Source organism: Sinohyriopsis cumingii, chromosome 11 (assembly GCF_028554795.1).
Source record: "Sinohyriopsis cumingii isolate HCF-2022 chromosome 11, ASM2855479v2, whole genome shotgun sequence".
Classification (NCBI taxonomy): Eukaryota; Metazoa; Mollusca; class Bivalvia; order Unionida; family Unionidae; genus Sinohyriopsis; species Sinohyriopsis cumingii.
The window spans coordinates 27,387,973-27,411,616 of record NC_142971.1 but is presented as its reverse complement, the minus strand read 5'-3'; the positions used below and the strand labels follow the sequence as shown (position 1 = coordinate 27,411,616).

Sequence of the window (23,644 nt, the reverse complement as noted above, 5' to 3'; positions counted from 1 at the left end):
TCTCCAGTGTTATTTTGATTTGAAAACTGTTTTTATATGTTTGAGTAAGGATAATCAGAGTAACATTCCATTTTGCATTCAATTTTTCATGTAAACATTATTCTTTTCAGAATAAGTGAAATTCACCAAATAAGACACTGTCTGATGTTAAAAGATCTGAGCCTTAGGAATAATCAGTTATTAGGTGAGTATAGATGGTGAATGAACTACATGACAATTTAAACAGTATATCCAGTTTAAGGTAGTATGCTATTGTAAAGTCAATGTTTACTGCACAGTTCCACATGACTTGATAATTATATTATGATGTCATTCAGTATAACATGACTTAAAGAGAGATTGGATGTAATGTGATGTGGTTGTATTTTCAGTATCTTAATAAATCATGAGAAAAATCTTATTAAAGAATGAGAATTGAAAAAAATCCTTTTACAGCTTTAATAAATGCAATAATAGCTAAGTAAAAGAAAACGATAAACTCAGTAAACCACTTGGACACCTGGAGCCCCTTACAACCTGCTGTAAATCAGATGTGCAGGCTTTCTGATACAGAAACCAATGCCATCTCAGTGTCATACTGAAAACTCATAAAGATATCAATTTCCATGAGAAATCTAAGGTCATCAGTCATTGTCAATTTGATGAATTTTCAAATACTAATTAAGCCAATTGGTACTGGGTACTTTCTCCTATACTTTTATATGCAATGACCTTTATATGGGGATAGATATTCAGCCAAGAGAAGTGGACAAAATGCGGATCAGCATACACATTTTTTGTTATTTTGGATTGTTGTGACCCTTATGAATGCACAAATATAAATGTCTTAAAACTTAGTTACTGCAATATTTTGCAAGCAATAATCCTTAACTCTGTCAGTGATAAGCAACATATGAAGCATACTTTCTGCAAACCTGTCCTAATGATCACCTTACTAAACAGACACCTGTTTGCAATGGCCATTCTAATTTCCCTTTGGCAAATTTTCTGTATTAATGTCTTGTATGTAATGGTCACCTGTTTTCTGTGGTCAGGGGCCAGGTGTTTCTAACCAAATAATAGTCTCACCTTGCCTTAAGAAGTCATTGGCATGTATCTACAGTAATTGCTCAGTCTTTGCAACTGAATTTTTGCTTCATGTTTATAAATAGGAATATCATGTATTGATGTGCAAACAATTCTTATCTCACTTGTACTCAGACTTCGGTCATGTTGAAAATGTAACTCAGTGGTGTCAATATGTCAGATTGAAAGTGAGGCAGTTTTTGTCATTATGGTACACAGTTGAAATAATCTGTTTGCTGGATGGTGTAAAAAGTAATGTTATCACAGTATGCAACATGATTGACCTGAATGGATGCTTGGATTAAATGACAACACAACACAGTGTGATGAAAGATGGAAGTTTATGAAATGAATTAATAAAAATATGTATATACTCTACAAATACAGTGATTCTTTCACACTCTAAACATACGGCTCATTTAATTACTTTACTCAAACATTCACAAATGGGAAAACAAAAATGTGATTCATATATTCAAAAATGAAGGTAAGATTTGTAGAATCTCATGTAATGACAGTAAGATTCACATAATCTCATGCAATGAAAGTAAGATTCAAATAATCTCATGAAATGAAAGTAAGATTTAAAAAATCTCATGTAATGAAAGTAAGATTCAAATAATCTCAAATAATCTCATATAATGAAAGTAAGATTCAAATAATCTCATGTAATGAAATTAAGATTCAAATAATCTCATGAAAGTAAGATTCAAATAATTTCATGTAATGAAAGTAACTTAATTGTATTCAATTGAAACAACATCATCAATTGAAACAAATATGTTCAGTTGTAATCAACATAATTTTACCAAACATATGACTTGTGACTCAGTCATTTGTACAACCTGTATGATTCACAACCACGTATGACTCATAAATACTTGTAAAAGCTTGCAAACGAAATATTTTGACCTGGTTCACGTGTCCAATGACAAACCACACAGTTCTCCTGGATTCTTGGGTTGGCCCACATTTGTATTGGCCACACCCACCCATCATAGATTCACCATGCACACAAGTTTACAATTCAGCAGTTCCATCCTTGTATGGCCTTGATGGTCACACATGCTTCCATCCCCATACAGACATACATATGGCCAGACTGACAGCCTGATATACCCGAACACACATACGCACAGCTAAAATAAAACCAAGCTGGTCATAATAACAGGTATGGAATTAAAATCTATAGATATTTGCTACTAAATTAAACTCTTAATAGCGACTTGTAACAATTCAAAAGTTTACTATGTTTCAAATCTGTGTAGTGGTAAAGGCAACATTTCATGCTACGACATTAATAACTGAATATGTTTCACGTATGAAAAATAAAATAAAAATTTGACACTTGCCCCTATGGCTATAGAACAAAAATGGAGAACATACACTCCTTGACAAGATCCAAAAGACCAGTATGTCAAGTAGAGAAGAAACTTGCCTTAAATCTACAGAAGAATGAGTATTAGTAAGGGTAAAATACCAGTGCATACTGTGCTTTTTGTGTCTCTCGATGCAAGTGATCTACAACGAGATACATGCTAGTTCAGTCGCTTAACTAGAAAAACAATTATCCACCCTAGGTAACGTTGTATGCATGTACAACAAAAATTATCAAATTGTTTTAAGGTGAAACCAAATTATTTCTTACCTTTTTCTGTGACACAGTAGAAATGTGCCAGTCTGACAGGTGTAGATTAATATTGTCATCTATTTGCCTATGAAGTAAAGTTATCTTGGATGAAAAAGTTCATCTTTAAAAGAGATATGAGTTATATTCCTTTACTTTACGGTCATAAGTCATTCAATATTTGAAACTTGTTTGTAAAGGTGAAGTTTTGGATCATTGGTCACAAAGAATAAATATATGAAGCTTCTTTAATTTCCTATTTATCACAGACTTCTCACATAACTGTCTTTTGATCTCTGTGAGTTGAGAAACTGGCTAAACCAGATATTATTTTTGAAGCATGAATGGTTGTTTTCAAGTGAAACTGTTACAAATTTTCTAACAAGGGAGTCAGTACTCTGTTTTACAGTCATATATAAGCTGTAAGTATTGAAGTTATTATTTTGTCATGGTTCGTAAAATAAAGATTGGAGATTATTTTAAGTTAGTGATGATTTTATTTAATGATAATAATATTCGGTGCATGGTATTTGCTCAAAAACAAATTTTTAAAGGTGAACATGTGCACAGGGCTCAACTGTTTACAATGGCCAGTTTTGTCTTTTCCCATGGGTGGCCACTATTGACAAGGTTGACTGTATATACATACAGATATACTATAATTTCTAGGAAACAAAACAGGAATTATTTGTATTATTTTGTATAATACATTGGTCTCCTTCTTATAAGGGCACCTCTTCTGCAGCAGGAATTTGACCTAATAAGATGAGTGGACTTTCTATAATGCAATCACACAGATATGAGTAATAACTATATATAAAGTATGAAAGATATAACTAATTTTTAAATATTTAATATTTATATTTAAAAATCACAGGACTATTATCCCGTTATGGATTTAATGTAACTGTAAAACTACTATCCATTATTTTAATAAAATTATGAAAAATCATCAAAACCACCTTGTCAGTAAATCTGGCTGTAACTATCCCTTTAAGTTAAGTGATTCTGTTTTCCCACTCACTGATCTTGAGTGTATATTAAAAATGTTTATTTGAATCTTTCTGACATCAAATTGCTCAGTAGCCATCAAAGGACGGTCCCTCTTTTTGTTTAGCTGAAATGCTTTTAACATTTTGTTCTAAACTTAAAATGTCTGATGATAATTTGCAATTTTTTCAATAACTTCTTCCTTCATTGGCAATTTGTAGTTATCACATGAGATGCTCAGTGTTTACAAAGGAAGTGAGCTTGCCACAAGATGAACTGGGTACTTTTGTTTTCAGTCTGGTACCTGGTTATGTACATTCTAACAAAGGTTAACATACCATTTTACTATCTGGTGACCAGATGTCACTGACTTGAGCTGAATAATACTGTGCTTCTCAGCAGTTAGCATTTGTCATCTTGATAATCATTGGTGGTAATATTAGCTGGTAATTATCAAAGTGACAAAATGTAACATGTAAGGAACACGCAGTAATATGGAAATTCAGATTACATCGTATAGAATAAAGTTAGTTTATCAGCATGTTGGAACAAATGTCATTGCATTGAATTGCAGAATCAATAAAATATTTGTGTGATATCTATTTATAAAAGATCATTATTTGGCAACTCGTGAGAGATGAATTTGACATTTGTTGCACTAATATTCTGGCTGCTGGCCACATTAGAGGGGTGGCCAACCTTGAAGGGTATTTTTGAACAGATACTTGTTGATGCATGAGATTCTGGCAATGTAAAGTGGGTGGCCACTGGTTAGGGTGCTGTTCAAAAGTGGGACCATCGCATATTCAAAAAACAGATGATCACATGTTCTGAAGTTGCATTTTGGATCTAATTATTTGCAAATTTGTTAAAACAATTGCTCAAAAACAAACATGGTGGCTGGCATCAAATTAGATAGAACATATTTTTTGTCTTTACAGTCAAATTCAAGTTGGAAAGGTAAATTTTACCTATGAATTATTCAGATGTAATAAAATTACTTAAAATACTTTAGCATAGAGACACTTTGATACTACTTGTTTCCTACATAATTGATCCTCAGAACCAAATGGCAAGTAAAATATGCAAATAGACAAAGTGGTACCACTTGCTTCTTACATACTTGATCCTCAGAACCAACTGGCAAGTAAAATATGCAAATAGACATATTGATAATACTTACTTTCTCCCTACTGGATCCTCAGAACCAACTGGCAAGTAAAATATGCAAATAGACACATTGATAGTACTTACTTTCTCCTTACTGGATCATCAGAACCAACTGGCAAGTAAAATATGCAAATAGACACATTGATACTACTTCCTCCTTACTGGATCCTCAGAACCGACTGCCAAGTAAAATATATAAATAGGCACATTCATACTACTTACTTCCTCCTTACTGGATCCTCAGAACCAACTGGCAAGTAAAATATATAAATAGGCACATTGATACTACTTACTTCCTCCTTACTGGATCCTCAGAACCAACTAGCAAGTAAAATATATAAATAGGCACATTGATACTACTTACTTCCTCCTTACTGGATCCTCAGAACCAACTAGCAAGTAAAATATATAAATAGGCACATTGATACTACTTACTTCCTCCTTACTGGATCCTCAGAACCAACTAGCAAGTAAAATATATAAATAGGCACATTGATACTACTTACTTCCTCCTTACTGGATCCTCAGAACCAACTGGCAAGTAAAATATATAAATGGGCACATTGATACTACTTACTTCCTCCTTACTGGATCCTCAGAACCAACTAGCAAGTAAAATATATAAATAGGCACATTGATACTACTTACTTCCTCCTTACTGGATCCTCAGAACCAACTAGCAAGTAAAATATATAAATAGGCACATTGATACTACTTACTTCCTCCTTACTGGATCCTCAGAACCAACTAGCAAGTAAAATATATAAATAGGCACATTGATACTACTTACTTCCTCCTTACTGGATCCTCAGAACCAACTGGCAAGTAAAATATATAAATAGGCACATTGATACTACTTACTTCCTCCTTACTGGATCCTCAGAACCAACTAGCAAGTAAAATATATAAATAGGCACATTGATACTACTTACTTCTGCATACTGAACCCTCAGATTTAACTGGCAAGTAAAACATGCAAATTTGAGTATGAATGAATGAATTGAATAACAAATATAAAAAATCTGTACACCCAAGAAATGGTTCTTGACAGTTGAATAAGATGCTGTCAGAATAAAAAAGGAATTGCTTGCTTGTCCTTTTAAACAAATTTTACTGGTACCAATACTACATGGTGAATTCCAAACCCATGCAGTAACATTACTCTATTTCCAAGCACAGAAGTTTTATGATCTCCAAAACATGATGTAGTAACAATACTAGTATCCCCCCAAATACATGTAATAACATTACCCAGTCTCCAGGCACTGATTTTGTAATCTCCAAGACCTGATGCAGTAACAATACTACAACTAATGTAGTAACAATACTACATAGCTGTCCTGCTACCCCCCCAAACCCATGTAGTGACATTACCCTATTTCCACACACTGATTTGTGATCTCTGAAACCTGATGTAGTAACAATACTACAACTAATGTAATGGTAGTAACAATACTACATAGCTCTCCAGCTATCCCCCAAACCCATGTAGTAACATTACCCGATTTCCAAACACTGATTTTGTGATCTCCAAAACCTGATGTAGTAACAATACTACATAGCTATCCCCCAAACCCATCTAGTAATATTACCTATTTTCAAGCACCAATTTATGATATCTGAAACCTGATGTAGTAACAATACTACCTAGCTATTCCCCCAAACCCATATAGTAACATTACCGTATGTACAGGCACTGGTTTTGTGATCTCCAAAATCTTTTGTAGTAACAATACTATATTGTCTATCACCAAACCTATGAACCGGTAATAACATTGCTCTTTTTCAAGGTAACTGGCGATTTTATGATCTTCAAAACATGTTGTAGTTATAATACTACCATGATCCCTAAACCCATGTAGTAATAATACCCTATTTCCAGATGACAGTGTAAAAGTGATTTTGTAATCACCAAACCTGATGTAGTAACAATACTTGTAACATAGCTATCCGACAAACACATGTAGTAACATGACCCAGTTTCCAGGTGGCATTGTAAAACTGCTTTTGTGACCACCAAAACCTGATGTAGTAACAATATCCCCCCAAACCCAGTAGTAATATTATGCTATTTCCAGATGACAGTGAAAATTTCATTTGTGATCACAAAAATCAGCTTTAGTAACAATACTGTATTGCTATCTCCCAAACGCATATAGTAATATTACTCTGTTTCTAGGTGACAGTTTAAAACTGGTTTTGTGATCATGAAAACCTGATGTAGTAACAATACTACATTGCTAATTATTAAACCTTTGTAAAACAAATTACTCTGTTCCAAGGGAACAGTGCTACTCTGAGTTTGTGATCTCCAAACCCTGCTGTAGTAAGAATACTACATAATGGTAAACACCAAAATCATAGTAATATTTCCCTATTACCATGTGAAAGTGTACCACTCATTTTGTGACCACCAAAATCCTGATGTAGTAACAACACTACATTAGTAATCACATAACCCATGCAGTGATATTACCCCGTTTCCAAGGTAACAGTGTATCACTGATTATGTGATCTCCAAACCTGATATAGTAATAATGCTACATTGCCTCAAATCCATGTAGTAGCATGACCCTATAATTTTCCAGGCGGGAGCACAACACTGATTTAGTCTTCTCAAAAATCTGATGGAGTAATTTTGCTACAAGGATAAAGTTTAATGATATGTATTAATGATTTTTGGTAATATAGTAACTTGATGACATTGTTTCTCCTGAACCCCATCTTGTAGTGATATTTCTTGCTGATGATGCTTTATTAATTTGTTATTATCAAACACATGCAGTAATATTACCCTATTTCCAATGTAATAGTTCAGTACCATTGTTTTGATCTTCAAAACCATTAGTTATTACTACAAGTAGTACTACAAGTCCAAAATTTACTGCTTTATAATGCCATAATATTAATTGTTAATGTAGCATTTCTACATTGTTAATCTAAAAATCCTTTTGTTATAATGCTCTGTTTTCAGGGAAAAATACCAGAAAATTAGAATATGGTTTTTCACCTTATATGACACTGAAACAGTGAACCCCACCACATCCCTTATCCCCTACCAACAAATCGTGCCACAACAAATTCTTAAAGCTTAGTATTAAAAGTACTTTTCAAAATGAAGTTATGAACAGAAGTTTTGTATATATCAAGATTATGTCAAGGAATAAATGTACATCACTTTCAACAACCTTCTTTCTGGTCAACCTCCAGGACATGATGGCAAATTCATTCATGACAAAGTTCATTCCATTAGAGATAAGCTTGACAATACAATTTCAATTGACTCACCATACAGTTGTGACACAGACTATACACAGCAACCTTTAACAGCATTTGAATCTGTCTCTATGGAGTTGGTACATACAATTGAGCCAAAAAGACGTGTTTCCTATTGCACTGTTTTAAAATTCAGGGTAGGTAGGTAGTTTTGTTTTAAAACAATTTTATAATTATTAGTATCTGTAATGTACTAAGCACTTCAAGTATTGGGCTAAACCACTTCAGTTAGATACACAAATCAGTTTTGTGAATTTTTTTGTTTGTTAAAGTATTTTTTGTTTTAAACATAAATATTTTAATGATTAGTATATATAATATTCTAAGCCCTTCATGTACTGGGTTTTTGGATTTTTTTTGGGGGGGGGGATTTTTTTTAAACATTATATATATATATATATATATATATATATATATATATATATATATATATATATATATATATATAATTACTTAGCACTTCAAATACTGGGACAAACCAGCTTAATTAGATGCATAAGTCAATTTCAGGAAACTTTCTTTTTACCCCAGTGAAATCAAAAACTAAATCTGTTCACAATGCTGCATTTCATTTTCTAGCTCCAGTCCAATATACCTATCTCACATCACCTGTGTACTCCACATGTAGAAACTTACACTCCTCTTGCGACACTTGTTGTTTTTATAGGGTTTAATGCCCTTTTTCTGCACAAGATAGGCTACACATGGCAGCCAGAATAAATGGTGGAGGAAGAACCCAGGAAAACTCCGGAAAGAACCACTGAACCTTGAGAAGCTACCGGCAAGCTTTCTCACATACCCACATTGGCCAAGCCCAAGACTCAAACCCACACAGACAGAGGTGAGATGGCAGTGATCTGTAATGGTGAGCGCTTCCAACACTTGTATTCTCATTGTTCCGCACTGCTAAAATAAAGTGATATGGACAACATTCTTTTGTGTACCAGGACACACCTACATGAAATGAATTGCCCATATATCTTAGATACAAGGATACTGTGTTCTCATTCATAAGTGCTCTTAAAACTCACCTATTTTGACTTCATGAACAGACTTGAAGACTTAATAATATTTACTTCCTTAATTATTTTCAGCATTGTTTTTGTTTTGGAAATTTATGGTGTTTATTTTTGTAAGCTGTTTATTGATGTATATGTTTTTATGTGTTATCTAATACTCTAGAGCTTAAAAATAATAGACCAAGTACTGTATTAAGTCTACAGTATTATTATTATTATTATTAATTTCTTCTAGCCTTCTAAATATGGCTACTGCAGAAATTACACAAAGAAATTATTGAGAGCTGTTAATATGTCAAGAATATTTGTCATCATACCATTTTATATGATGATGAAAAGAAGAGTTAAGTTGATAAATGTATCATGTGCATTAAGTTGTGTCCACATTCCTCATTTTTTAGGCTTGAAATGCATGCTGGAACTGAAAACTAAAAACTAATAAAAAGTTTTTGATTTATATTGATCTGAGTATGCTACCGGTAATAGGTAACAAAATACTGACACAAGTAGAACCTTAAAAGATCTGCACATACCTAGATCAACAAACTCATTATTTCACATGACCTTTGACTTTGTCATCCTGGTCAAAAATCAAATGATAACAAATTTGAATCAGAAATAGGATATTGTAGAGTCATGTAAAATAATAAAAATGTTTATGCTAAAATCAAGTTTGAGAGATATTACAATTACATGTAATTACAAGTAGAAAAGACAAATTCCTCAAAATACATGGCATTTAAGGTTTAGACATGTTTGGGTACATGACATTAACACATTAACCCCTAGCGACGACTTTACAGGGCAGGAGGTAGTAGCCTACTGCCGAGCTCTGTAGCGTCATGGTCATGCATGATACACTAAAGTGGGTGGTATTATAGAAAGGTAGACAGATGTAGCTCTACAATGATACCAAATAATCTGGAATATCTAGTTGCACTACAAAATACAGATAGAAAAACCTCATTTTTTGGACCCGACATTATTTTACCCAAAATTTGTCCCTGGTCGCAATCTGATTTTGTGTCCGAATTTTAGACTTTCTAGTCTCTGATCTAAGGCAAACCAGTATGAACTACAGACAGATGAGCCTTTGCAAAAAGTAGGATAAGATGGGCAGTTGGAATAAAGAGTGGTCTCCATACAAAAATAATCGCTCCGTTTAGCCAAAAAAGAAAGAAAAAGGAAGTCCAACTTTTACCCTTCTTCTCATGCGCGAGTCAAATAGCCAACGAAAAACGATGTTTCTAACACAACTAGGCAGTATGTTATTGAAAGATGACTGGGGATTTGGTGTTTTCGAGTCTATTCAGAAATAGCTTTCAAAATGTGTTTCCTACTCGATTTTCAGGCAAAAATGACAAAAAGCTCCAGGGGTTAATGTGTTAAGATACTGTGTACCATATATTTTCACTTATGAGTCCAAATGTTAACTGCACAGACCCAAATCAGCTTTAACATAATGCACCAGCAGATCTTGGTCTGTGCAGTTTGCCAGGAGTAATCAGTAGAACAAACAGCATAGACTGATCTGCAGGTGCATTATACTATGGCACACCAAAATCTTTGTTGTTTGCAGACTGGTTTTTCATCTGTATTGGACTGCTTTGGTGGCCTTGTGGTTAGAGCATCCACCTTGGATGCAGGAGGTTGTGGGTTTGAACCCTGGCCAAGTCATACCAAAAACTTCTAAAAATGTTACATGCATTTGTCTTGCTTGCTGCTCAGCATTAAGAGGTTAGTGTTAGGACTGGTTGACCTGGAGTCAGGATAATGTGACTGGGTGGGACATGATGCTACATGTCTGCAGCATCATACCCCAGTGCTAGACATCACTATAAACTGTCCCTCTGCCGACATCATAGTGATATGACTGAAAAATCATTAAAGCTACGTTAAAAAGCCAAAACACACACACCATCTGTATTGATTCTATATCCCAAGAAAGCAACTGCTTGAATCAGCTGTCATGTAGGAGTTACTGATAATCCAAATGCATCAACATCATCTTACTTGGTCATGTTATCATCTTGCAAAGTGTCACATTCATCTGCCACATACGTATCTAAAGTATCATGATGTGCTGAGAGATCTTCTTGCAAAGAACTTCCAATTTGTCAATGGATGATGTCACCCAAACATCAATACATATGGTGATGTCATCCTGCCACATAGAATATTGTTCGTTAATGTTGTTTCTAAAACATTGTTACTCTCAGTTTCATAACTGTTTTCCATGGAATTGCCTAATTCATCAATGTCAAAGTCTGTCTCACTGGCCATTTCAGTTTTACATGGCAATTCATTTGATGATTTACTTCAAGCAACTTACAAATAATACTTACAGTATTTAATAGCCATCTGTTTACTTTTGCTGCTAGATATAAGAAGTTATAAGGCATGAACCACTTCTACTATAGCTCATCTATGACTGGATTTTCTCCAGACATGATTTGTCTACATTAATTCTACAACTAATTGGGATCCCATTCACACAACGGTTGCTGTCATTTAGTTTGATACTCTACACATCAGATCTCAGTCATGTTAGTTTTATAATTTTAGTCCAGCAAAATACCCCCTGTGTTTTGCCATCTCAGACAAAATCACTGCTCTGTCACTCTCTGTAAATGCTATCAACAGCTGTTAACTTTGATCTTTTTGCACCAGAAACTCTTCCCTCTGTTGGAAGTAATTAAGAAATTAAATATGGTTACCAAACCTGAATTTTCTCCTTTATGCAAACAGGCTTTTTGTCATGCTTTCCTTCATTCTTGAAACACTCAAATTTGTTACATGGACTATGAATAAAAGTATATTATTTAAAAGTGGCATACTTATTAAAAAAGCATATATACAGTATTGGACTTGCATTTCTGTGCTACAGAAAAATTATAGCAGAATATGGACAAAGCTTATGTATGTATGTATGTATGTATCTATGTATCTATGTATGTATCTATGTATGTATTGTTACAGCAGAGCTAGGTCCTGATAATACTACCTTGGAATATGGCAGTAGGGATGAGTATGCTTCTTATCAGCTAAGGAGGGGAGAAAGGAGTAAACTCAAACTCTTGATTTCTTTTCAACCATAACACAAGGATTGATTTATTAAGAAACCTTGAAAAAAGTCAGTTCATTACTGTGACAGTCTTGTTGTTTGTATACAAGGCCAGAATGGCGCTTGTACTTTTTGCCTTTGTGAAACGTCACACGCAGTGATGTCAGTTTCTAAAAATAGCCTTTCGGACAAGGCGAACCGGTGTAATGGCATTCAGTGTTCTTTACCGTGATATTGTTCGTATTATTGTTCTTACTGAAAACCATGTACCAGATGTTAAATTTGTACATCTGAATACAGATGTGCATTCCAATGTTTTGTTACAGTGGCGCAGACTGTATAAATCATATAATCAAATTTGATGATTCTTTCTAGAACACTATAATACACAAATTGTTTGCATTTCATCACCGATAGATGCACCCTGAATATTTTTAGATGAAAATTCCAAGGGAACTGCCACCCCCACCCCATTAAATTGTTGTTGTTGTTCTAGGGTTTAACGCCATTTTTCAGCACAAGATAGGCTATACATGGCGGCCAGTATAACTGGTGGAGGAAGAACCCTGGAAAACCCAGGGAAGAACCACCGACTCATGAGGAGCTACTGGCAGGCTTTCCCACGTACCCACGCTAGCCAAGCCTTGGACTCGAACTCACGCAGACAGAGGTGAGATGGCAGTGATCCAGAACGGTGAGCGCTTTAGACCACTCGGGGCCTCTACCCCATTAAATAAAGCCGATGAAGTATTCTTATATTTGATTCATGTTTTAACATACACACAGAGAGGGATGTCTGTAGGAAAGTGACTATTTCTTATATTTTGTTTAGCGCACAAAATTACACTCTGCTTAGTTATGCATGTAGAATCTAGAAATGTTTAGTATGTATTCCATAAGTTTAAAAGCAATGTATCGATGTTTTCAGGAGGGGGGTTGTATTATGTATTAGTGATTTTATTAACTTGGGGGGTGGGGGGTGGGTTGTATTATGCATTAGTGATTTTATTAACCTTTTCTGATTCCAATGTGTTAATCGGTAACAAATCTAAGACAAGAAGAGAGAAAATTTATATGTTTATTTCAATGTCCGTTTTACAAACAAATCCTAATTTTGAATGATAGTTAAGAATATATAAGAATGGATTATGTTCATTAGAGTATTGTTGTTGAAGGGAACAGTAGTGGTTGATTATATTTTTACTATGTGAATAATACATTTCCTTAATTAAAGGATATAAACAATTACATTTTCCATGAGAACTGCCAGCCCCCCCACCCATTAAATAATGTCAATGAAGTATTCTTATATGTGATTCATGTTTTAAATAGAGAGGGGTGTACATAGTAAGTGACCAGTTCTTACATTTTGTTTAGTGCATAAAATTACACTTTGCTTATTTGATGTGATATGCTTGTATAATCTAGAAATGTTGCATAGATATTCCATACATTTAAAAACAATGCATCAATGTGTGTTTTGGGGTATTATTTGTTTGTTTGTTTGTTTTGTTGGTATTATGCATTAGTGATTTTATTAACCTTTTCTGATTCTGATGTGTTAATCTGTAACAAAGTTAAGAAAAGAAGAGAGTAAATTTATTTTAACTGTTTTACAAACAAATCGTTTAATTTTGAATGACAGTTTACAACATACAAGAATGCATTATGTTCATCAGAGTTATGGTGTAGAAAAGAGGACTGGTTGATTATATTTATACTACGTGGGTAATACATTTCCTTAATTAAAAGATATATACAATTAAATTTTGTCGGGAGGTATAATTTTCTGCATGTATTCATGGAAACAACAACACAAAAACTGCTGTCCTTAATGACAACAGCCAGCTTTAAAATAATACATATTTTACACACAAACACTAACTGAAAAGAAAACAAAGTAGATATAAATAAATATTATTGGTTTCAACACATTCATTTGGGACACATACATACATACATACATACATACATACATACATACATACCGCTTTGGTGGCCTAGTGGTTAGAGCGTCCATCTCGGATGCGGGAGGTCGTGGGTTCGTTCCCCGGCCGAGTCATACAAAAGACTTATAAAAATGGTACTAACAGGCACTCAGCATTAAGAGGTTAGTGTTAGGATTGGTCGGCCCCAGTGTCAGGATAATGTGACAGGGTGGGATATCATGCTACATGTCTGCGGCATGATGCCTCAGTGCTTGGCATCACTATAAACTGCCACACTGCAGACATCGTAGCAATATGACTGAATTTTTTTAAAGCTACGTTACAAAATCTAAGTGTCACACACACACACACACACACACACACACAAATACATATATAATATGCACATAGGAGAGTTTTACTAAATGAAGATTGGAAAACAATATAAACGGATGACAAAGAAATGAAATATACAAAATTATTACTGTACATGCTCACATATTATAGTTTAATATATGAAAACATTGCATAGTGAGGGAAGTCAAAACATTTTTTTTTTAAATTGCATACCGGGTATATGTCGCAATTTACTACTTGTTACTAAGCGTCTCGCGGTGCTTTGTCCGAAAACAGTATGGTGGCAGCCAGGCACAATGATGTTATGGTCTATTTTTAGCACAAGGTAGATTTGAGTACAAGCGCCATACTATCATTATCTTGAGGCACAGTATGGTATATGATAATTTCACACATTTTCAGGATACACATTAGCATTATATCTATTAGTTCATTATATTATTACTCCTTTAGATGAATGAAAATTATATAAGATTTACCATATTTGGATTTAGTTATAATAAAGTTTACTCCAGAGGAGAAAATATGACTTGATTGTACTTGTGAAAATGTAAAAATCTGCAAGGAAAACACTTTCTTGACTTTACACTTCAGCTATAGCATAATATTTATTTGAAGTGAATTGATATAGATGGAAGTAAATTGGTTGTGAAGTCAGTGAGGAAAACACTCACAATGACTTAGACAGGTAGTAAATTATAAAATAGAAACATAAACAAATTATGTCTTTACAGATGGCTAGATTAATCAAGTATTGTTGAATTGAATTTAGAATGTCAAGTTGGTGAGGAAAGCACTCACAATGACTTAGACATTCTATTTCCCTAAGAACATTGTATGACCTATAATTTAAGAAAGTAATTATATATCTGTACTGTGAAGAAACTTCTCTTATGCCTTTAGCTTCATAAAACTAATTAAATAAAGAAAATTATAAATAAATAAATAAAAGTATTGGTCTGTGAGGACAAGACTCACTTGACCATATACACATAACTGAGTTTCAGATAACTAATGATATAACAATATCTAATTTGCTTGTAACAAATGATTTAACGATATCTAATTTGCTTGTAAAAATAAATTAGAAATTACAAGAATGCATATAATTTTGGAAGAGAGAAATAATTAAAAACAACCAAACAAATCCTTAAATAAATATTGCTTTTTGCTTAAATAAACTTTAAACAACAATTTCTTGTCCAAAATATTGCAAAAAGATACAAAACTCTATAATAAACTTAACAAACAAATTTAAAAACTAAATAAATAAAACTCACAATAACTGTGATGTACCTAGTTTGATAGCTGCTAACAGACTGAACCCCACAAGCAGCCCATAAAGCCTTATATACTCCTGACAAAACCCACAACCAACAGCCCACAAAACCCGAAATCCAAAACCCACAATACCCACAAAACCCACAGTTCTAACAAAACCCACAATTTTTGTTGAAATATTTGAAAACAAGCATGAGCTAGTATTGCATGTGTATATTTAGTCAATTTTGACAATGCTTATCTATATAAATTATCGACTTGATATTTTACATTGTGATTGTATTGCCCAAAGAATAAAATCAGTTTTGTATTCAACATTCAATTTCGACCACACATCGTTTGAACTAGACCAAACAACACTCACACTGGAGCAAAGGTCAGTCCATTTTTTCTGCCTATACCGCCCTTCTTCTAGTAGAAAAAACAAGCTGGCTGACTGTCTTTTTGGAACAGTTTCCGAATCTCCTGCACTATGGAAATTTGATGGGTTGCAACCTGATTATTCTTGGAGATTTCAACTTTCACTTTGACCGTCCTGGAAACTCAAACACATCAAAACTCCTAGATTCCATTAATGTTTTCAACCTCAAACAGTCAGTTCACCAACCCACCCATAAACATGGTCACATTTTAGACTGGATTTTTCATAGACCTGATGATAACATTATACGGTCCTCCCTGGTATCCCATGACCTTGCATCAGATCACCTATGCATTATCTTGACGTATCAGTCCCTAACCCTCCACCTTTATCTGCTACTAAGAGAAACCTCCATATGATAAATATAACCAAACTACTGCACGACATCCAAGCTAACCTAACAACTTGCTTACCTCCTACCGCAGAACAACTTGATAACTGTCTGCATTCATTGCTTGACAAACATGCCCCAGCTACCAAGTGCAGAGTATCAATTCAAAAGTGTTCTCCATGGTATAGCAGTGTTAGGGACCAGCTTTGCACTGCTAAAAGAGACCACCGTAAAGCTGAGAAACTCTGGCTTTCCACCAGACTCACTATTCATAAGCAAATCTATGAAGTCGCTAAGAAGAATGTCACAAATATAGTCCATGCAGCGAAATCAGCCCACTACACTACTAAGATCATGGAAAGTTCCAGCTGCAAAGAGCTCTTTGAGATTACTAACAAGCTAATGTCAAGGAACAAATCAACACCACTTCCAACTACCTTCTCTCCAGTCGACCTTCCGGACACGTTTGCAAATTTCTTCCATGACTAAGGACAAACCATTAGAGATAAGCTTGACACCACAATTTCAGTTGACTCGTCATCACCATACAGTTGGAATACAGAATTTGAACAGCAACCATTAGCAGCATTTGAACCTGTCTCAATGGATTTCGTATGTACAATCCTGATGAAGAGTGCACGAAAGTCGTGTGAACTTGATCCAGTTCCAACATCACTGCTGCTTGGGTGCTTAGATCCAGTATTGCCTTCACTAACTGATGTTATTAATACCTCTCTCTCATCTGGGGAATTCCCGTCATTTTTTAAAACTGCCATTGTAAAGCCTCTGCTGAAGAAACCAACACTAGACCATAACGATTTAAAGAACTACCACCCAGTTTCTAATCTCCCATTCATATCAAAAATCTTAGAAAAGGTTGTTCTATCCCAGCTTGTATCTCATCTTAATTCAAACAGTCTTTTTAGCAATGTCCAATCTGCATATCGCCCTTGCCACAGTACTGAAACTACTCTTCTAAAAGTAGTTAATGACATTCTCTCTGCATTGGATGGCAGAAAGATTACATTCCTCACCCTCCTTGATTTGTCTGCAGCATTTGACACAATAGACCATGATATATTACTTCACCGTCTCCAGCATGTATTTGGCATTCATGATACAGACTTACTGTGGTTCAAGTCCTACTTGGTCAACAGGACACAAATTGTATCTGCAAATGGAATACACTCCAGCCCAGTTCATCTATGTTGTGGTGTTCCACAAGGGTCTGTTCTTGGACCTGTTCTCTTCATTATATACACTCAGTCGCTCTCAAGTGTCATAGATGATCATTCAGTGTCTCACCAATTGTACGCTGATGACACCCAAATATACAAATCTAGCTACCCAACTGAAGTTGATGCTACCAACCAAGGTGTAGAGAGGTGCATTCTGATGTGAAATCATGGATGACATGTAACAAGCTGCAGATGAATGATGATAAATCTGAGGCCATTCTGATTACAACACAAAGACTTTCTCATTCACATCCTTTACCTCAAACAATAAATATCAGGAACACAACATTAAATTCACACAATTAGTACGAAACCTAAGTGTTACTCTGGACAGTACTCTCACATTGCACCAACATGTCATGAACATATGCAAGGCTGCATATCTTGAGCTGAGACAGTCATCAGCTCAGTTCACAAATATCTTTCAGTTGATGCCACTAAAACACTTGTGTGTCCATTAGTACTTTCAAGACTGGACTATTGTAATTCAATTCCGTCTGGTTCATCTCAATATCTACTCCAGAAACTTCAAAAAGTTCAAAACACAGCTGCTTGGATCATACTTAGAGTACCACGATCAGAGTACACCTCCCCACTGCTCTGTACCCTACACTGGCTATCCATTTGATCCAGAATCAAACACAAAATTTGTTCTCTGTGCTATGTTTCACTGTTGGACTCTAGTCCAACATACCTATCCAATCTCACCCATGTGTACACACCAGCAAGATACTTACACTCCACTTCTGACAATCGTATACTCATTATTCCCACTATGAAAACAAAGTCATATGGACAGCGTTCTTTTGCATACCAGGGCCCAGCAACTTGGAATGAATTGCTTACTGAACTTAGACACAAAGACACAGTGATCACATTCAAGAGGGCTCTCAAAACCCACTTATTTCGACTAAAGGAACAAACTTAAAGACCTGATAATGTTTCCTACCTGAAATATTCTCAGCATGTTTTTTTTTTAATGTTTTCTAATTTCATGGTGTTTGTTTTTGTAATAATATTATTATATGTTTTTTATCTTATAGGTGTTGTCTAATGTTTTAAAGCGCTTAGAGTTTCAAAGATTAGGCGCTATACAATCTCCTCATTATTATTATTATTATTATTGTATTTCATGGCACATACTGTTTTTTATACTGTTGGTCATAGCAATGTTTTGGAAATTGTGTTATGCACTCATCCAGTATTACTGAGGTAGACCTCATGACACGGCAGTCAACTTGTGTATGTACCAAAGAAATAAAGAAGAGAAAACCAAATTTAAATACAGTGATTCATACAAATTAAACAACAGGGGCTATAAACACATTAAGAATGTATCGTACAGTCTTAAATGGTTAACTAGAAATAATTATTAATCAAATTACATGTATCAAGGATGCCAGCCACCAGCATTGATACTCCCTATTTTCGCTAACTCAAAACATGTAGACTATACCAGCTAACAATTAATCGATGAAGTAAGCAAAACAGGGGATCATAGAAAATATTAATGTCAGCTAATTTGAGCAATTCACTGGTAATGCAATGATTTTTTTTAAAAAATTGATACTGAATTGGGCAGCATGTATGAAAAGTGTTTACTGTGTACATGCCTGTATATTGCACTCAATAAATGCAGGGTATGTCTGTATGTATGTAAGTATGTATGTATGGCACATCTGCAGATTCATGCCCACCACATAGAATCAAGTTAATTTGGTAGCAATATTATGGTTAAAGTACAACTTCCTAATAAGTAAATTTTCCACATAAAAGGAAGACATTTAGTCCTATCAGCTAAAGATGAAAAATAAATAACATAACTACCTAATGATTTAGTGAGTCATATATTATTTAAAAAAGTGCTTACTAAATAGCAAAATAACTTAGCTCTTCCAAGCTAAAATAATATTCAACATGCTCTAAATTATGAAATACAGTTTTTCTACTGTCTTTCAAACATAATACACAAGCAGAAATAAACTTCTTTCATCCTCTCCTTTGTTAAGAAAAAATCATCCCTTGGGATAAAAGGTGTTTGATAATTGTCAATTTGAATTTTACCATAGGTGTAAATCTCTTGAATAGCAGTTGTGAAATTAGAAATTGTATAGTTCAATTGTTTCTTATTTAAACACAGTGCATTTTGCCTTAAATATTTAGGCCTTGACACTTATTATTTAATTAGCAGAAAGAATGGCCAAAATTATCTTTGGAATTAGTAAATAGTTGGAACTGGAATACATAAATAATAAACATTGTTATGTATATTTAATTTGCAATGTATTTTGGCTTTTCTTCATGATTATATTTTATGTATATCTATATTATGTGATTGACCTTGGCCAGTAGATGAGTTAAGGGTTTACCTGACAAGTGACATTTATTTTGTAAACAACACAATACATATCTATTTCTCTATGATTATTGATGATTAAATATTCAGATAATTATTAATGGAGGTAAGCATTTTTATTTGCATCTGAGTATTAGAAAATTAGTTTTTCCTTACAGATTCATGATCTGGTTGACAACTTAAAATGTTATAGAAGGGAAGTTTACCCTCATCCTGGTTCTGTTATTGTGTCATAGCTTTTCACATTATTGCTGTTTACTTCAAAATTTCAGTCTTATTGTTGTACTCAGTTTTTAACTTGAGAGGGTTTATTTCTTTAAATTATTCTCTGAATTATAAATTGCTCAGTATTTTCAAACTAAATCAATATTTTAAAATTATTGTGAATTCATTCAAGGACATTTTTATTATATCATTTTCATACATCATGATTTTTGGCATGTTACAAAATTCAAGGCTATTAGAACATCAGCACACTCAGTATTGGAATTTATTCAGAATGCTATTGGAATTTATTGGGAACTCCATACATTTGAATTTGTGATAGAAGTTTTAAGATTATTTGGAACTTAATTCACAATACTGTAAGTTCTTTTTACATTTTCACTTTATATTCAAGGGAAATAAATTACTTGCTCAATTTTACTAAACTTTGTTGGAATTTTCTTTTTTCTGTTACTAAGAGCGGCCGAGTGGTCTAAAGCGCTCTCCATTACGGATCACTGCCATCTCACCTCTGTCTGCGCCGGTTCGAGTCTCGGATTCAGCTAGTGTGGGTATGTGAGAAAGCTTGCCGATAGCTTCTCGTGGGTCGGTGGCTCTTTCCAGGGTTTTCCTGGGTTCTTCCACCATTAATACTGGCCGCCATGTATAGCCTATCGTATGCTGAAAAATGGCATTAAACCCCACTCATCCAAGGCAGGTGCTCTAACCACTATGCTACCAGAGCAGTCCTTCTAAAAAGTATTATTTTCGAAAGTTAAAGAAATGTGTAAATATAATGGAACAAAATTCTCTCAAAGGCAATAACACCTTTTATGCTGACAATTTTAGTCAGGAATTCAAGATAAGATCATTTCTTTTTTTTTAACTGCTTAATGTTGAAACCATCTCTGATATTCTACAGCAATTAACAGGATTTTCAATTTGACTGCTATGTTGGACATATTAGAAGATGGGTTGACATCATTATCATCTAGGACCAACAAGACATCATGAGAAATTCCATGTTGATATGACTTTCTATTTTCAGGATAGCTGCCATGGTGGCCGTACTGAATATCATATTGGCACCATTTCCAATTTGAACAAATATGAAATCATAAGAAGTCTTGTGGTGAAAATACAGTAGAGATAACATGATTTTTTAAGATAGCCATTGTGCTGACCATATAGGAAGTCAGATTGGCACCATTTTCATTTTACAACCATCTAGACTTCATAGTCTTTCAGTGAAAACCCTATGCTGATGTGACCATTCATTCAGGAGAAGTGATAGTATTTTCATGATGTCCACTGTAGTCGACTAAAATCATCTCAACATCATAAGAAGTCTTCTGATAAAACTCCCATGACAATATGTTTCCATTCAAAAAGTAGTAGCCATAACAAGATATTTAAGATACTGCTGTGGCAGCCATATTAAACATAGATCAGCACCATTTTTTCTTTAGGACCAACTGGAAGAACACTTAGTGGAAACTTCATGCTGATAGGATCATCCATTCAGGAAAAGTAGCAATAACAATATTTCAAAAGGGCCTTTCTGGATGCTGTATTGGATGTCCACCCAGTACCATTATTTTTGGGACTAACTAGACCATGGGGTAATTTTGTATGTGTAAAAATTTCAATCCATTAGTCTGAGTAGTTGAAGAGAAAGAGTGATAACAAGCTAGAGTTAATAGACAGGCAATGTACAACATATCATACATTAAGCCCACCTGGTGTGTGTCAAGTAGTGCTAAATTTGATGCTATGTCCTAATATCTTTACTCCCGTGTAACAAATTACTAGAGGTGGACAGGTAGGAAAATTTTGTCAGGTACCCGGCAGGGTCAAGTTTCTTCATTCATATTTTGTTAAGTTTCCCCAGACATCTCCTCTCACTCCCCTATTTTTGTCAGTCATAAAATTATATTAGTTATTTTTCTTTTTCAATATTTTATTAGCCAAAGGTGGGGGGACCAACCCAGTAACATCAAATTTTTATCTTAAAACCCAGCTGGGCAGGTACTTGTGCATAGTGTAAAACCTGGTCAGTACCTGATCATTTCTACAAATTACCATATAACTGTTCTTGGGTGCTGTAAAATGCTACTACATACAAATAACTTTCTTCACTGAAATGTTTTTAATAGGGGTCTGATGTTTAGAATAACAACTCTGTTTACACTCTTTCTATTTTATTATTATATAACTAAAACACTTGCTCCATTCCTTGGATTTATATTTCCTAATATAATTCCTATGCTTTAGGAATGAAACAAATTATGAACTACATAATTGCTTTGACAGTTATTGCAACAAAAGAGTGTAATATAATATCATCAAAACTAACAGACAAAGAGAGCTTAGAAATGTTTATGAACTTGCTGCAGGGATACTTATTTATTACACATTGATGAAATCTATAATAATAATAATAATAATAATTTCTATTTTAGCTATTTTCATCTTACATATTTAATGCCAGCAAGGAGATTATATATTTAATAATAAGTAACTTATGTGATAATATTTAACAATAATCAAGTTCTTGTGCTAACAAGGTTTTCATCCAAAAGATCCCAAGTCCAAAAGTTAAAAATGCAAGTCCAAAAGGTTAAACTAATATGTGAAAACCATTTTTGAAGAATTGCATAATATTCTAAAAATGTAATCAGTGCAGTTATTTATAACCATGATAACATGTCCATATTATATGATTGTAGTTTTATGATTGTATTTTTTTGTGTGGCTTTTTGCCATTGTGCTAAAATGAATTCAGGATGGACATATAAACAGACACACATAATGACAAAGACACATACTGATGGACTTAAGCAACTGGCCATTTATGTTATTGTATTGAGGGAGAAGTGAATAAAAACAAACATGAAATTGGAATAATCACATAATCCTGACCCTTTTTTCTAAACATGTGGATAACTAGTTAGTTCACTATATGAACTTGTGGAAAGCAGTAACATATTTGTGTCTGGTATTTTTGTCTTCCAATCAGAAAACATTACTTTATACTTCTCATGTTCTCTCTCTTCTGTTTAAATAAATTGATCAGATATTAAAGAATTTATAAAGGCCTCATTTGGTTGCTAAACACTTGCTGTGCACCTGTGTCATGTACCATAATCACCAACTTACTAAGCTAGTATGGACCAGGGTCACCCACAGAATTATTTTTGGGTGGGGGGCAAACATGTATTGGTCAGCTATTAAGTTTTACAGCTCGAGGCCAAGTCATGTTTAGAGTTGAAATCAGTTGGGCAGGTGGGTGACCCTCCTTGCCCCATGTGCGAGCG

The 23,644-nt window shown here is 34.2% G+C and overlaps 1 protein-coding gene across 4 annotated transcripts in view; it reads left to right on the top strand.

Annotated features, from left to right (window-relative positions):
- LOC149787815 (leucine-rich repeat- and IQ domain-containing protein 1-like) overlaps positions 1-23,644 on the top strand; it is a 160,288-nt gene that overhangs the window by 56,309 nt on the left and 80,335 nt on the right. For all 4 annotated transcript variants that reach the window (XR_016424108.1, XM_089974026.1, XM_089974028.1 and 1 more), the window contains exon 18: positions 111-184. Coding sequence is in view for 3 of the 4 variants with exons in the window: in XM_089974026.1 (XP_089830152.1) it covers positions 111-184 (74 nt within the window). In the remaining variant the exon portion in view is untranslated. The remainder of the gene's footprint in view (positions 1-110; positions 185-23,644) is intronic.